Source organism: Podarcis liolepis (assembly GCF_965112155.1).
Source record: "Podarcis liolepis genome assembly, chromosome: 1".
NCBI classification, from domain to species: Eukaryota; Metazoa; Chordata; class Lepidosauria; order Squamata; family Lacertidae; genus Podarcis; species Podarcis liolepis.
In genome coordinates, this window is record NC_139554.1 from 23,545,669 (window position 1) to 23,563,017 (window position 17,349).

Consider the following 17,349-nt stretch of genomic DNA (forward strand, 5'->3'; position numbering starts at 1 on the left):
CTGATTTCCTCTTTCTGATAGGCGTGCTAGTTTGCTCTGTTTGTGCTTCTGATAATCTCCACAACTGCTAAGCATCCATTGCCCTGAAATGTTGTTGAACATCAAGGTATTTGGTATTAGTGCAACCTACCTGTTTGGATTATATGATGATGATGATGATTTTTTTAAAAAAATCATTAGGGCATTTGAAACTCTTTTAGGCTGCAATACTCCATGTTTCTTCAAGTAAGCAGTGATGGTTTCAAGTGGGTATGCTCTTAAATCAGTCTCCTAACTCCTCACTCCAATACCCTTGGAAGGCTCATGAAATGTTACATCGAGGGACCACCAGGGGGCTCCATTGCCTCCCTGAGAGCACTAAGTGCTGCCATAAGGCATTTTAGCAATATTGCGATGGGTCAGCGACACAGCTGTTCCAAGAGTCTGTTGCGCAAGGATTGGTACCCATTGTCGAAGCAGTGCTGTGGAGCGAGGATTAACGCTGGGGGTGTACCAGGATGTGGAAGGTTTCCATGTCTTGGCTGTGAGCCAGGAGAAGAAAGAAGAAGCAATGGGGTTGCCATTTTAACTCCCCAACCCACCTCACAGCTCTGGATCTGAAGCCTCAAGCTGGAGAAAACCTGGGCCCTTGTAGGACATGGCAACTCTTGGTCCACATTCCTGTGCCTCCACATCATGTGTGATGGAGCACTCGGAAAACACGCTGTTAGTATTATAAGTATGTGCCCAAATTTGTCAGTACAGTGGTACCTCGGGTTACATACGCTTCAGGTTACATTCGCTTCAGGTTACAGACTCCACTAACCCAGAAATATTACCTCAGGTTAAAAACTTTGCTTCAGGATGAGAACAGAAATCATGCTCTGGCGGTGCGGCAGCAGTAGGAGGCCCCATTAGCTAAAGTGGTGATTCAGGTTAAGAACAGTTTCAAGTTAAGAACGGACCTCCGGAACGAATTAAGTACTTAACCTGAGGTACCACTGTACTATACTGATTCTTGAGTGGTAGGAACTCGGCTCCTACTTCTCCTTTTGTACTATAGGTGCAACATTTTTTATTTTTTACTGGAGTTTGTTCTCATCCATGCAATTAACTCGTTTTGAAATGTTAGGACCTTTATTTGACAGAATTAAATATAATTGGCAACAATTTTCATTCCTAGAAGCTAACTTCAAGACAGGAAAGATTTCTTTTGCACTGTGGTGGTTGGTTTTCTTTTCTTTTTTTCTATCGTAAATTGGTGTAATCTGTTCGTTTCGGAGAGTAGAGTGAGTAAATCGTTGTCTCTGGCACTGAATTAGATGACAGGTGCTGGAAAATAAGTAGCAAAGGAGTGCAAATTAATCAGGTCACAATGTAGTTGGATCCTATTCAAGATGCTGTTTGAAAGGATAGCACTTGTGCTTTCATATTGGTATTAATTCTGCTCCCACTAGTTTTGTCGAGGCTTTTCTGTGATCCTGGTTCTTCAGTGGGACATTATAAAAATATCACCCCTCCCTAAGAGCCCTACTGCACCTTACAGAAAGTGAGGCCATAGCTAAGGTGATACAATTCTGGGCTCTGCTACTTTGGGCTGCAGGCCAGGCAGTCAAGTAGTGCATCTGAAAGGATGCTGTGCTAAAGATTTTTGTTTTGGTGTGTTAGTTTACTACCTGAAGTGAGGTGGGGTTTCTTCATGAGGGAGCATATGAAAAAAGGTCTTTGCTGTCTGAAATGGTGCTGCCCAGAAAATTGCTGTGAGGTGTAGTTTGTGGTTTGGTCTTCGTCTACTGGTCTCTGATGGATCTGTGTCAGAATTCATTTTGCAGTGGTTGGAATCGTGCTGTCTGCACATATGGGTGCTGATATGAACTTTTGGGGATTTATTCCCCCCCCCCAAAAAAAAACCACTTTAAAAATTCAGGACTAGTTATTACTTTGGATGCTAGCTAACAGCTGGGGAAGTGTGATAGACAATATCCTTTTCTAAAACAGAGCCTCTACAGAGCATAGCCCACGTAGCATTAAATTGTTATTGATGAAGCCGCGAACTTATTTAGCTTTCCATAGGGATGTAGGACCAATCATGAGATGCTGCAGAAATGAAAGCACAAAAGCAGGCTGTGAATTTCCTACCTCCAGCGAGAGCTGCAATATCTTATGAGGGCGGGGGGAAATATAGTTATGTGGCAGTTTTGTAGGAGCCTCGATTATTTGACCTCAGAGCAGTTGTTTATGCACTTTCATTCCCCCCATTGAATCCATATGAATAGAATTGGTCCAAACCCTCTGTAGCTTTCTTGCTCTCAATATGTATACTCTGTTGTTTTTCTATATTCAATTTGATTGTTAACATGACATGAAAGGGATTTATTTCACAAGAACTTTCTCCAAATTCTTACCGGAAATTCATCATGACTTTAAACTCCTTATTTTGAAATGTTCACTGTCCTTTGGAAAAACAAGAAAACGAGCTTACAGTTTGAAGGTTATCAGAAGTGTATTTTGCTTTTTTTGTGCGGTTCTGTTTTATAGCTGTTATCCTTCGTGATTTTAATTTGTGGTTTGATCTGTTGTTTAAAGGCAACCCTCCAGATGCTTACTTTCATGGTTTTTTCTCCCTTTTTTCAGTTTGTAAGTAGTATTTACTATACAGGTCTATTTTTAAACTTCTAAAGGCTTAGTAATAACACCTTCCCTCCACCACAGAATGTAAATGTGTGTCCATTCGTCATGGAGGTTTGACATTGTGCAAAGCGAGGCTGCTGCTCCTTAGCCATTCAAGTCACCCCTGAGGCTGCAATCCTATGAGATCTGAATGCCCTCAGCTAGGACTAGAGTTCTGTTATTAAAGAGGCAGTATTGATTTCTGGAGGGCTGCAAATAAAGGTCCTTGGGAGCAGGGGCCGACTTTATAAAATCCATTGCATAAATCCGTAATCCACCATATTTATGATTTCTCCAGATCAGTTAGTTCATTTTCTGGCCTCTTGGCTGGAAGGAATAAGGGGCGGAAAGAGATTTTAAAAGAAAATAAAGCAAGGTTAACTTATTCTAAAAAAAAAAAAAGCACTTTATTTATTTATTTATTTATTTAAGATACGTTGTTGGCATTCTTACGCCTAATACTGTATTATTATTTATTAGCCATCTATGTGGTCTTGGCACCATTCTAAATGATGTTGATGGCAGTGTACGATCAATTAGCAAAAAGCGCATGATACTTGTTTCATGTACCAACCCTATGGAACAAAGAAAGTTTTCTTTGTTGATTTAAGCCCCAGGCTCTCCTCTTCGTTAATGTACACCATCCATTTTGGAAAACGTCGACGAGCCTTTTAACATATTGGAGGTAGGGGGCGAGTTATTGCAGTTGCTAATAAAGGGTGATATACAATGTTCATCATATTCAGACTAGATCCATTGAAATCAGTGGACACTATTGATGCCAATGTTCTTACTCTCAGTATGACTATCATTGGGTGTTGCCCACCGTCTTGTGGGATTAGCCCAGGGACAGCCAGTGTGGTATTACCTCCAGTTATTGTGGACTATAACACCTATCAGCCCAGACCATTGATGATGCTGATTGGTCTAATGGGCTTAGACCAAGGGCACAAACTTGGCTACCCCTAGATTAGACGTACACATACATGTTTTATTTGGTCCTACAGAATGTACTGTCTCTTCATCTAGAGAGAGTTTTACTCGCACCGGCATACAGATCTCTGCATGTACCACAGCTTGGCACTCTTACATGCTCTGGCACCTGCTTTTTTTGTGTGTGCATGTGAAATCGGGTTGTATTTTCACTTTGCATGATTTTGCTCATTTCCTTTCCTTTAATTAAGACATTGTTCTCATGAAATTTGATTGAAAAGCAACTTTCCATTTTGCAGCAAGGAGAGGGGTGAGCCTTTGAAGGATTTGCATTCTGTCAAGTATTTACCATTTCATCATTCACTTGGCAATCCTAAAGATAAACACAGGGGAAGTAGCAACATGCTCATCATATTAAGAAGGGGATTCCCCCCATCCCATAAACGTTCAAGTAGAAAAGCAATACAGAATTGTCTTCTTTTGGTTTTTTTCTCCTTGTGCCAGAGTCAGCCAATTTATCAGCTGTTCAGAAACAAAAGGCCTTCTCAAAGTAAACACTAGCAAAAAAATGCTGGAAAATTTAATAATCATCTTGTCACAATGACAGGCTTCCTTTGTCGGTGGTTCAAATAGTGGCAGGTGTCCCTTGCTGAAATAAAGCACTATAAAATTAAGCCGTTTAAACAAAGCACTGGTTCATCCTAGTGAATGAAAAAGTAGCTCAGTTACTTTTGTTAAGTTTATAATGACTCCTGGAACGGGTATAAGGTGAAGTGGTACACAAATAGCTATGTAGTGTAATAAGAAGTGAGGCAGCAAATTTGGAGGCTGAAGCCACAGCTGAATATTGGATTTTTGCTATTTTCAGAAAGTTAAGCCCTGACCATGAAAAGGGTGTTCTAGTTAAACAAGCAAGCCATAGTTGATAGCAGAAAATCTTCAGTTGGCAATTGACTAGAAAAACATAAATGGGAGGTATTGGAACAGTTGTTTGTGATCGATGTGTGTTTGGAGATGAGATGTTTGCCTTATCCCTACCGTCTCCCACATAGGCCTCATTTTCACTGAGACCCTAAGCCCATATCAGGCTTATGTTGGTTCACTGCAGTTGGGGCTCACTTGACTTGAATGCTGCTTTATAGGGGCCAGAATCCTAGATGCCAGGGATAATATATGTACTAAATCAGGTATCAAAGCTGGTTTGGGGGGAAGACCTGGTTAGTCTTCACCACATTTATATGTGCCAAAACGTATGAATATCCTCTCATAGCGGTCCCCCTTTCAATAATGAGAAGTCATATTACTTATGTAATATTTTGAATTTGTGGTGCCCATGGCATTTCCAGTCATTAGAAAATAAAAGAGCTCTCTTGGATAACACCAAAGGCCCATTTGGTGCAGCATCTTGTTCTCACTGTGGCCAATCAGAAGCCCATGGGAAGCCCATAAGCAAGATTTGAGTGCAATCTCCCCACCTGGGATTTCCAGCAATTGGTATTCAGAGGCATACAGTCGTGCCTTGGTTCTCGAACGCCTTGGTACTTGCACATTTTGGCTCCCGAACGCTGCAAACCCAGAAGTGAGTGTTCCGGTTTGCAAACGTTTTTTGGAAGCTTCCGTGGCTTCCAATTGAGTGCAGGAAGCTCCTGCAGCCAACTGGAAGCCGCACCTTGGTTTTCAAACCGTTTTGGGAGTCGAACAGACTCCCGGAACGGATTAAGTTTGAGAACCAAGGTACGATTGTACTGACTCCTGACAACAGAGGCAGAATGTAGCCATTGTGGCCAGAGATCTAACAACAGCCTTCTCCTGCATTGATTTGTCTAGTTCTCTTTTAAAGCTGTTCCTTTTGGAGCTTCTGTGGGGCAAGCAGTTCAGCAGATGACATTTACCCTTTCTGCATGCCAGGGAAAGTTTCAGTCGGTTAAGTTCTGCTTGTCACACAGGTCTTAAAGACCCAGGAGCTCTTGCCAGACTTAAGACACCGATAACTTTATGTGTGAACAAGAAGTTACAGTGTAAACACCTGACATTATTTGGGGTACATTTTAGCAGCTCTGTTCCAAAACTGCCGTCAAGGAAATATTAGAAGGTGATTAGATGAGTGTGCCAATTTATTTGTAGCTTGACAAAGAAGGCATTTGTCTCTCTGCTTCTCCTTGCAAACATTTCAGATGCTTCACTCTTCGTTTATATTCTTCGGTGTCCTCCGCTTTTGTCAAGCGTGCATTTAAGTCTTGGAAGGTCATGTTTAATTGGTACCACGCTAGAGAGATGCAGTGAGTGTCTCACATGTTTAGGAACTACAGCAGAACTGATATGTGAAGATATCTAGTATTATAGCAGGAGTTGCTTGTTTATTTGTACATGCATATCAAATAGAAATTGGCTAAAAGCAATAAACAGTAACATATAGGAAAATATCAAGGAAAAGAATAATCTGTTGGTTAGATTTCCCCCCCTCCCTGCTTAGATTTATCAACTCCATTTTGGACGAAGTGCTCATTCTGTTCACTTCCCCAGCTGCTAATATTGGTGATTAAGTGAACTTTATAGTCTTTGCAGCTTAATTGGTTTCTGTTCAGGGAAACGTTGAGATCATTCTGAATTTCTTAGGTTATTTTAGTCTCTCTATTATTATCCTTAAAATAGTATTCTAATTACCCCTCCAGGGAGGTGGGGTGTTCAGTGATAACTAGCAGTGAAGAGTAAGTAGTAAGAGTTACATCATATAAGCATCATCCCCAAACCTCTTTGAGTCTTACAGCTTGTATGTGTGTGCGTGGAACTTGTATACCTGCTGTCGGTTGTCGAAAGCTTTGTGTTTCACGAGTGGCTGCTCCAAACTCACCTGTCATTTCCGCTAGTAATGTAATAGGCTTTTAATGCAGGTTCACTAACGCTAACATCCTTATAATCGGGGAAGGGGGAGCCTGGCAAACGTAGATGTTTTAAGGTTTCGCAACACCTTTACATGCACAGAGTTAAAATGAAGAACAGCAAGCAGCTGAAGCCCAGGCTTTCTATTTCTTTCTACTGATGCAAGCTATGTCTATTATTTCCGCAGGTTCGATCCATGCGACGTCGATAGCAGCCTCTAGAGTGGAGCAGGCGCTGTCTGAAGTTGCCTCGTCTTTGCAGAGCAGTGCTCCGAAGCAAGGTCCTCTGCATCCTTGGATGACTCTGGCTCAAATCTGGCTTCATGCAGGTAATAGGGCACAGCTGCTGTTTTCTTTTTTCCTCCTCATTAGCTACAGGAATCTGTAGTCATTGCCTTCAGCGGGGCAGAATGTTTTTATTGTATGTCAGCTAAAAGCACAGCTTTTAAGGACACTTATTCGGAATGTGGCATTTCGTTACATTTCAAGACAAGAACATTGTATGCTTAATTTATGAAACAGTAGTCTAGGGGAGGATGGCATTTAGTATTTAACAACCTTGTCAGGAGGTTGAGTTCCCCACCCCACCCCCGCCGCCCTCTTCCCATCCGCTGCTCAGGTTGTGTTAAGTCATGGAAATTTAAAGTGCCTCATTGAAAATTAAGAGTGACGTTGTTTCGGTGAACTTTAATCTGGGCAGCTTAAACTATGAATTTCCGGCAAAAAAGATAAAATGCCATCTGCAATTATATGCTTTTCAGACTGCAAAAGAGAATAGCAAGCTAAAACTAATTTCGGGAGGGGGTGGAGAATCTGAAATACATTTTTTATGTAGAATAATAAAATTGTAGAGTTGGGACCATGAGGGTCATCTAGTCCAACCTCCTGCAATGAAGGAATCTTCTTGCCCAACGTGGGGCTTGAACCCAAGTCCCTGAGATTAAGAGCCTGCTGCTCTTCTGACTTGAGGTGTCAATAACAAACTCATGTGAATGTGCTTTAATAGAGTAAAAGAGGTTGGCTGAACCTTCTGGTGTTAAAGCTCAAATACGTGAGGTATATTGAGATATCGATATTACAGAGTTATGGAATAACGTTTAAGGCAGTTCAACCCACAAGTGAGGTGGCAAGCTATTATCAGGGACTATAATGTACCTATTTCAAGAAACGATGCTGTTTTTGAAATACAGGTCAGAAGTAAAATTACCTTGCCCCAAAACAAATCAGCCGAAGATCCAAATGATGTATTTGTTAACTACGCTGTATTGTCTTAGACAGCAAGTTAGAGGAATAAGATCCACAGATTATTTTCCCAAATGAGATGTTGTCTGCAAATACAGAAACTAGAATGCTAGTTACTCACTCATTCATAAAACCCATCTTGCTCTAATCTTCATCATAAGGTTGTTCTGAGTATGGGCGGGGGGGGCAGGACATGTACACTGTCCTGAGTGCATTAGTAGGGTACAGAGATTAGAACCCTGCAGCCTTGTACCCAGCGTTGCTCCAGAATGCTGAGAAAGCAAAAACTCAGTGCGGTGTTGAAAAGTTCGGTCTGCCAACTTGATTGAAAATGGCATCCAATGATGCCCATACCTGCTTCTTGATCTCAGAAACCACCATGCAAAAATTTCATTAAGAAGTGTCCAAAATGCATAGAAAACAGGCAGGCAGACAAATACCGTTCCAAAATATTTAGTTGGGGTAGTAGTAGGATGATAAAAACAATAGGTTTGCAACTGTATATTGTGATCCTACGCATATTAATCAGAAACGAATCACATTGAGTTCAGTGGGGCGTGCTCCCAGGTACTTAAGGTTAGGACAGAAGCCTTTGTCTGCTTCCTAAAATGATAAATAAAGAAAGGAAGAATCTTGCAGGGAAGAAAAGAATGTACTTGACCTCAGATCTGAACTGAGCCTTGAGGTTGGAAATATAAAGATGTATGGTGTGATCTCTTATGCTATATAAAGGGGACAGATAAATAGGAGCAATTTATGGTACTGAGTTACAAAACAGTTTGATTGGTTTAAACTTTGTTATGTTGTAAAACATCTTGTTGTTAATTATGTTTTATCAGGCAAAATAAATAAATTAGATGCTTGCCTACTAATTCCAGACAGACATAGTGCAAAACAGTCACAATGTGGATGATACGTGTTTGGGTCTTCCACCATACTTTTCAACTTGAAAGCTCCTTTTTAATTGGAGCAGTAGTGTGGGAGGTGTATTATTTGCACATTGCCCATATTTAAATATTCCAAATTCTGTTTGTTCCCCCTTGTATTAGAATGATTGTGTTTAGGTTTTTTAAAAAACAAAGGTAACTCATAAATCCATAGTTGATCAATACCTTTGTTAGAACCAACCAAAAAGTTACAAGAGTCTTACGGCAGCTTAAGGACTCACTTTTTGTTTTGTTCTTTAGTCCTCTATAAGATCAAACTTGTCTAATGCCTTTTCTGTGCTGACTTCTTCCAACTAGTGGAGGTTGTTGGGTATGCCCAATAGTTCTGACAATAAAAATGTGATGACATAGTAGCACATGCATTCTTGTGTGTTTGGGGAGCTTTTCTTTTGGAACAACAGTCCTTCATATATTTTATTTTATTTTTATGTAAGCCTCAGAAAGCCTTGAGGCTTATTTCATGCCTGAGACAGTGGCCTTTAAACAGATGAAGTACTTTGGTTGGTTGGCATGTTTCAAATGGTGCTCAAGGTGGCCAAAAGCAATGAAATACAAATAAAATAAAGCACAATAAAATGCAAAGAGAAAACATTAAACAAGGAAGATAAAATACACCAGTCAAAGGCTGCCGGAATAATTCTCTTCCACACCTTGATGAGAAGGGGTTCCAACTTTAATGCCAGAACCCCACTGTTTGCATTGTATGCAGCGCCACCTTGGATGGTCCCATAATATTTGGGGTTGGTGGGCGGGTGGGAGAGAAAGAAAGTAAGAGGTGGTTTGTCATCAGAAGGATAGGCCTGACAAGTACAGTGTGGTGTGGTGTTGTTTTGTTGTAAGGCACTGTTACTGTTGTAAGGCACTGTCTCCACCCCCATCGTTCTACCCGGACACTGAGGTCCAGCAGCAAGGGCCTTCTGGCGGTTCCCTCACTGCGAGAAGCCAAGTTACAGGGAACCAGGCAGAGGGCCTTCTCGGTAGTGGCGCCTTCCCTGTGCAACACCCTCCCACCAGATGTCAAAGAGAATAACAACTACCAGGCTTTTAGAAGACATCTGAAGGCAGCCCTGTTTCGGGAAGCTTTTAATGTTTGATGTATTATAGTATTTTAATATTCTTTTGGAAGCCGCCCAGAGTGGCTGGGGAAGCCCAGCCAGATGGGCGGGGTATAAATAATAAATTATTATTATTATTATTATTATTATTATTATTATTATTATTATTATTATTACAGTGGAAAGTACGGTAAGTAAATGTCCCTGTGAATGAATGGCCCTTGGGATCCTGGCTGTCACTTTTTCACTTATTTCTATCATGCTGATGATAGTAAATAGCGCTTATTTAAAAACCTTCATATGGGAGCAGTTTTTTATATATCAACCACATTATTTTACAGCGATGGGTGCGCGTGTGCATGTAGATGTTGTTTGGTTATTAAAGTACAAGTGAGCAGGAAAGGGGAGCTATATAGGGAATTTATAAATCAGCATCTTTACTGCTTCTGTGAAAACTGAGGTAGTTCACAGCAGTATGAATGATATCAAGCAAAATTTGAGAGAGGGAGAGAAAATGCCTGAAAGTGTCAGTGGAAACAAATTGCATGCAGTCCCTCATCATTAATATCTCATTGGGAGACAGACTTGAGTGCCCGTCTGAGCCTAATCATAAGGCATTTTGCTCTGTAGCCTGGGCTGCAATTTACTTAAACATTGGCTTTAAAATTATCAAATGCTTTCATGAGGTCCTTGATGTTTTTATGCAATTATTGGAAGGGCTTCATCAAACTTTTCAGATTTTCCTTTATTCTTCCTCTGCTGGTTCCCAGCAGATCGAAGTGCTAATATATGCCTTCACACCTTTGGTTAAAATAATCTTTACTTACTGGGCTGGGATCCAGACAGCTACTTTAAGAATCCCCAAAGGCTTGCATGTGCTCCTCAGATTCCCCACCCCCACCTTTGAACACTTCCCCATCCCATATTGCTAACAGTTTATGAAACTGTCCCTCGGTTTCAAAAGCGGTTGCTATCGTAGAGAGAGGGGTTGCTCTCTTAGAAATAAAAGTCCAACTTTCCCCTGAGTATTTGGAACTAGTTGCCTGATTCTTTGCCCCAACCTGGAGCTGATATAGGGGATTTTGGGGGGGGGGGTCACATTGTGTGACTGGACTTTGTTCAGTACACATGACAGTTTAGTTGAATCCCACTCATTGTGTTTTTAAAGGGTCTCAAAGTTCATGCAGGTTGTCTGAATTCTCCTGTTCCAGGGCCATGTTGTTGTTGTTGTTGTTTTAAAAAAGTTCAAGGATCATAATAATAACATAATAATAGTTTATTATTTATACCCCGCCCATCTGGCTGGGTTTCCCCAGTCACTGTGGGCGGCTCCCAACAGAATATTAAAAACACGATAAAACATCAAACATTAAAAACCTCCCTCAACAGGGTTGCCTTCAGATGTCTTCTAAAAGTCAGGTAGTTGTTTTATTTCCTTGACATCTGATGGGAGGGCGTTCCACAGGGTGGGCGCCAGTACCGATAAGCCCCTCTGCCTGGTTCCCTGTAACCTCGCAGTGAGGGATTTGGCAGAAGGCCCTTGGAGCTGGACCTAAGTGTCCAGGCTGAATGATGGGGGTGGGGACACTCATAGAGATAGAAATAGCATGGATAGAGATGGGAGAGGTTTGAAGGTTGTTTTCTTTCATATGGAAACAACCCAGTACTATTTTTCTAGAAAAAGAGGTGCTGGAACTCACCATGAACGCCTCCCTTGTTCTCTTCTAATGGCAACTGTGCCCACCTGAGAGGTGCCAGAACTGATTTCTGGCGAGTTCCAGCTGAGAAAAAGCCCTGAAACAACCCATGCAACCTCATTATTGTCCCACATCAGAGCTAAGCCCAAGTTTCCCTTTGTTCTTTTCCCACCCTACCCTTTGTACTCTTGGATTCACAAAAGCTGGTGCCTCAAGAGAATTAATGAAGATTGGAATATATATAATTGAGAGAGAAAATATTTGCTTGAGGTAGTTTCCTTGGGGAACTTAGCCATAAAACAATCAATGGAGAGTATATTAGAAGAAGAGTTTGGATTTGATATCCCGCTTTATCACTACCCGAAGGAGCCTCAAAGCGGATAACATTCTCCTTTCCCTTCCTCCCCTGTTAATTAGGGAGGACCATTCATTCGTCTCTCTCCTTCCTCCTCCTTACAGCTGAAGTATACATAGGAATTGGAAAGCCTGCAGAAGCCACAGCATGTACTCAGGAAGCTGCTAACCTCTTTCCAATGTCTCACAACGTTCTGTACATGAGAGGTCAAGTGGCAGAACTTCGGGGAAATATTGATGAAGCCAAACGCTGGTATGAAGAGGCCTTATCCATCAGCCCAACGCATGTCAAAAGTATGCAGAGATTGGTAAGTCCTGTTTGTACCGCAGAATGCATGCGAAAGCACTTGAACACTGGAAAAGACTTTGCATATGTCAAGTGCTCTGTGATTAATATTATTATTGCGCCCCAATTATACAAACAGTTGGATAATTAGAAATTTGTTGAGCAGTCTACAATGATGTTTCGTAAGTTCAGTTAATGTGGAGCCTTAGGGCATTGGTTTCAAAACTGTTTTGAGGCTATCTGCAGTGGAAGAAGAGAAAGAGAGGACAGAACCACATTGGTAAAAATAATAAACAAGGAACAAACCACTTCCAGTGCTGCTCCTTGGCAGCCCCCCACCCATGCACCTCACAGTTGCAACACCAGCCACATTTAGGTAGTAAAGGGGGGAATTCTCTTGGGGTTGCTAGTTTGACTCGTACAACTTGCAGTTGCCAATGGTGACCTTTTGCCCAGAGGGGCCTTTCCCAGGGTCAGCCAGGGCACCCAGGAGAGGCGAGGTGAGACAGCCAGGAGGGGTGGGTGTCCCCCTTTCAATCACCTGATGTCAAGAGATCCATTTTTGCTCCGTGCTTAGAAAACCCAACAGGAACACAGCTCTCTGCAAGCATCCAAGAGCCCCATGCAACACTAAGCGCAGGGTTCTGCAGGTGACACCTATCAGCTGGTCAGCAAACTCCACAAGCCACATTTGGGCCAGCCATGTGTCGTATCTGCCCAAAAGCTCATGTCCTATATGCTGCCAGATTTTGGGCAGGTGGGTGCAGGCAGGAGTCTTGTTAGAATGAAGTTATAAACTCAAACAAAAAAAGCAGCAAGTCCCAGGTGCCCCTGTCAGCTTAGCCCTCTGAGACCCGGGCAGATGTACCCGGCTGTTCCCTGCTCTGCGTGGGCCTAGGTGGGTGTGGCTTGACTAAGCCCAAACCATCATGCCTGCCTTGGTGAGCCTAATTAGGCTGTGGGCTGTAGGTTCTGCACCGATGTTAGCGTAGCTTTGATTGTTCTCCCAGATTGCAGTACAACACTGGACCTGCTGACATGCTCATTTTGATTTTGTTCACAGTATGAATTACTTATAAGGCATTTAACTGCTGCATAGGGCATTTCGCTGCATCTGATTTTCGTACAACTTAACTCAATATTTTTACCTCTTTCCTATTCATGTCTTCTGCTTCATATGGATGGAAATTAGTATTGATTTCAAATTTCTTTTTCAGTTCTTCAAGTGGTTGCAGGTTTTGTAATAAGTTTTCTTTCTAAATGCTGTGTGTGTGTTCACATTTATTAACAGAGGAAGGGGAGTCTGAAATATTGGGGCACAACAGTGAAATTCCCTTGGTTTTCCTCTACATTTTCTCACTAATAAATGTGATACCTGATATAGTTTCAAACATGTGGATGGTGCCAAAAATCACACAACCTCCCAATATATAATATACAATTCAAGACAAAGATATAAGACACCCAATGCAAATATGTTTCCAATGATATGGGAATATCCTACAATGCAGATCTTTTGGAAGACTGTCTTATTAAAAAAGGGGGAGGGCAGGACTTTTGATATTATCTTCCAAGGGATCTAGTAGTAATTTTGTTTGGATATCTTAGAGGTATAATGTTGGAAGAAGACCTGGAAACGGTAGTTCGTTTAATGATGGTGGCTAGAATGCTAACCTTTCAAAACTGGGGGGGGACCCCAACCGCCTGTGATATAAAGAAATAAATGTAATAACTTAGGAGAAGGCACCCCAGGATGGCAAGGTATTCATGCTCTCTCTGCCTCATTCCACAACAACACAGTCCAAGTCTATTGGAGGGTGTGTGTGTCTTGTTTTATTTGTCTTATTTATTAAAACCAGCCATGATGGACTAAAAAATGCAGTGTCTAGTTTGATGTTAGTAAATTACTCATAGTGGTACAGAAGTTATAGGCGCAAGTTTGGGAATCTCCTTTCGGCCAGCAGGAATGGTATATTTCATCTATTCCATTAGAATTGTATTGCAGAGTAGCCTTTTCAGCGTAGCTTTGCTGTGCAAAAATCCCAAAAAAACCAAAACCCCACTGTCCCATTTTAACATAGCTGTTCAAAGTACCTCTGCTGCAAATAGATCTCAGTGGAAAAGTTATAATCCCTTCCTTGTACCCAACGTTTTTATTCAAAAGTAGGAGCTTGTTTCTGCCTAGGCCCCTATAAATTATTCAGAGAGGCTTTTCCTCCCTGCATCCCGAAAAAGAGCACATAAGGCAAAACACCAGAATGGAACACAGAACAGGGGAAGGTTTCTTTTTCTTTTACTTTTCTTTTTTGGTTCTCCGGCTGTTCGAGATAATTAAGCACATTGGCAAGTGCTAAAAGGTACCTTGTAAAGCGCGTGGGCGGTGGACAGAAAGCAGCACACTTATGTTAAAATAAAAGCCACACATTAAAATCCCCTGCCTTGCCCACTTGAATTCAACTTGAAAGAAGCAGTTTCTATTATATTTCCCGTAAAGACTCCTCTGAACGCCATAGAGACTCTTGTCCTCAGCTGATAGAAAATGGGCTAGGATAACTTCCCTTAATTCTGGGGAGAAGCCTCCTTCCCCCCCCCCCCTTTCCATAACAAACGTTACACAAATTTTTAAGATTTAGACAAGAGTGTGGCCCTCTTCCCCATCCTCCCCATGCCCTCTTGCCTTTCTTTCCCTTTATGTTTTTCCCCTTTACATTTTGGGCCCCTCCAATTATAGCAGGATGGGTCCTATGCTGCCCCGAAAACTTACATGTTTTCAGTGTCAAGTGTTTACTTAATATATGCAAGCGAGCAGTCACAGTTTGCGTTTGCTAAGGGCTTGTGTCTGTAAAATGGGAATAACAAGTCTTCATAGTATTAACAGAATGAGTAAGAGATCAGTGGCATAAGGTTTATGTACACACTTCCCAAAATTTTGAAGAGAGGATTTTTTGACTGTGTTTCCAGCTTCCTATAGCAAAATTTTCTTTGGGTGGATGCTGGTTTTATTTGTGTCTCTGCTAGGACTTTTGTGATAATTCACTTTTATTGGTAATTTTGTACTGCTTTTATGGTGGATTATATTTTATTGTATATATTGCTGTACACCGCCTTGTTGTGTGAACCGGCATTTACTTAAGTCTGAACAAACTCACCCAGTTCTGCTCCGTTATTATGCTAACTTGAGTTAGATTCTGCTCCAAGAGCCCATTTCTCCAGAAGAAAAACATTTAATTACAGTGTATTTTTTTATGTTGCCATTCCTTGGTGTTCCAGCTGAGCATCTATGCATACATAGTGAGCCCGCCTTTCCCGAAATTGGCTCAGGGGGTCAGGAGGAAACCCGGAACAGCATAGAGGAGCAAGAGAGTGGCCAGTGGTCAGAATATCTTGTTTGATATTCTTCTTTCTGTTGGCAGAGCGGATAATTCCATTAAGTATTTATTTTTTAAAAAAATCTACTGGAAAATGTTACTGAAACAAAGTTTCCGCCTTGTAATGCAACAGTTTTTATAGTGGTCCTTTGAAGATGAAATGTCAGGTGGCAGGTTCATGTGAGCTTTCCATTTTATTGTCTCCTTTGTGTGTTAGCGTTGGAAAAGATGCTCTTTTCCATTGCTTATCAGTTAAACAGAAGCACTTCTGTGATTTGGAAAATATAAATTAATGGCAGTGCTCAAGCTAGAGCAAGTTGTGGCAATGACTTCATGCTCGTGTTTCTAATTGCATTGAACTACAGTGGTGCCCTGCAAGACGAATGCCTCGCAAGACGGAAAACCCGCTAGACGAAAAGGTTTTCCGTTTTTGAGCTGCTTCGCAGGACGATTTTCCCTATGGGCTTGCTTTGCAAGACGAAAACGTCTTGCAAGTGTTCCAATTTTTTTTCGCTCCCCCCCTTTTTCTAAGCCGCTAAGCCGCTAATAGCCTTTTAGCCGCTAAGCCGCTAAGCCTTTAATAGCCGCTAAGCCTTTAATAGCCGCTAAACCGCTAATAGCGCTAATCCGCTAAGCCGCTAATAGGGTTGCTTCGCAAGACGAAAAAACCGCTAGACGAAGAGACTCGAGGAATGGATTAATTTCGTCTTGCGAGGCACCACTGTAAGTAGATCATTTCTAGCCAAACTTAGGATGTCATTGCGATTCACTCATCTTGTATCTGGTTAAAGTGCTAGTGTTGAACTTCACTGGCCTAACAAGGTGCATTCTTCAATAGAGTTATATGTTGTTGTTGTTTAGTCGTTTAGTCGTGTCCGACTCTTCGTGACCCCCTGGACCAGAGCACGCCAGGCACTTCTGTCTTCCATAGCCTCCCGCAGTTTGGTCAAACTCATGCTGGTAGCTTCAAGAACACTATCCGACCATCTCGTCCTCTGTCATCCCCTTCTCCTTGTGCCCTCCATCTTTCCCAACATCAGGGTTTTTTCCAGGGAGTCTTCTCTTCTCATGAGGTGGCCAAAGTATTGGAGCCTCAGCTTCAGGATCTGTCCTTCACGATCTGTTCTTCCAGTGAGCACTCAGGGCTGATTTCCTTAAGAATGGATAGGTTTGTTCTTCTTGCAGACCATGGGACTCTCAAGAGTCTCCTCCAGCACCATAAATCAAAAGAGTTATATAGCATGTTTTATTTAATGTTTTGTCAAATTGCGCATATCAGAGAACAGTGTTCTGTCATGAGGGTCAAGCCGAGCTCATCATTTAAAATAATAATGATGTACAAGGTGTAGCGCCCCCCCCCCCGATTTACTAGGACAAATGACACATGGTGCTAAAAGTGTCCTTAGTAACTACTTCAAACTTTTCCCTAAGACTCATAGCCAGACTTATGGAGATCACAGCTTGGGAATAAACACTTAAATTCTCCGTGCACACTGCTGTCCTGGTGAAACTGCTATTAAATTGCTTTAAAGACTTCATGTAGCTATTAATAACACATTTAGCCTGACATATAGTTTTGCCTTAAAAGAATGTGCAGAGAATTCTTGAGGATGCAAGAAACCTAGCCTATTTCACAGAATTTAAGGAGATGCTGAATGTCTGCATTTCAGCCCACTGGTGTGGCAACACACTAATTTTGTATCAGCTTGCCAATTTTTTTTGTAATGTATCGGTATCAATATTTGCCTAGTATATAGGCCAATTTAATTGCGGTTCCATGATTTCTGAACCAGACATAATTATGTATAGAAACTTAAAAGATCCAACTAAGAATTTTAGTAAATCAACTGATTAATCAGCTAGCCAATTAAATCATGACTAATGCTCAGTAGCAGTGCTGTTTCCTGAATATTAACTGATGGTAATTTCATTTTGACTA

General features: G+C 41.6%; 1 protein-coding gene and 1 long non-coding RNA gene across 4 annotated transcripts in view; one reads left to right on the forward strand and one right to left on the reverse strand.

Moving 5' to 3' along the window:
- TTC7B (tetratricopeptide repeat domain 7B) overlaps positions 1-17,349 on the forward strand; it is a 98,626-nt gene that overhangs the window by 71,552 nt on the left and 9,725 nt on the right. For 2 of the 3 annotated variants that reach the window (XM_083501589.1, XM_083501588.1), the window contains 2 exons: positions 6,650-6,790; positions 11,862-12,064. In XM_083501589.1, coding sequence (XP_083357715.1) covers positions 6,650-6,790; positions 11,862-12,064 — 344 coding nt within the window. Of the gene's footprint in view, positions 1-2,565; positions 2,617-6,649; positions 6,791-11,861; positions 12,065-17,349 lie in introns of all 3 variants that reach the window. The other variant, XM_083501587.1, reaches the window with a different exon arrangement.
- Positions 6-11,855, reverse strand: LOC310707209. The gene is made up of 3 exons (XR_014526389.1): positions 10,533-11,855; positions 8,872-8,975; positions 6-2,433 (listed from the first exon to the last, which is right to left on the reverse strand). It is a non-coding gene; the product is annotated as an uncharacterized lncRNA (long non-coding RNA).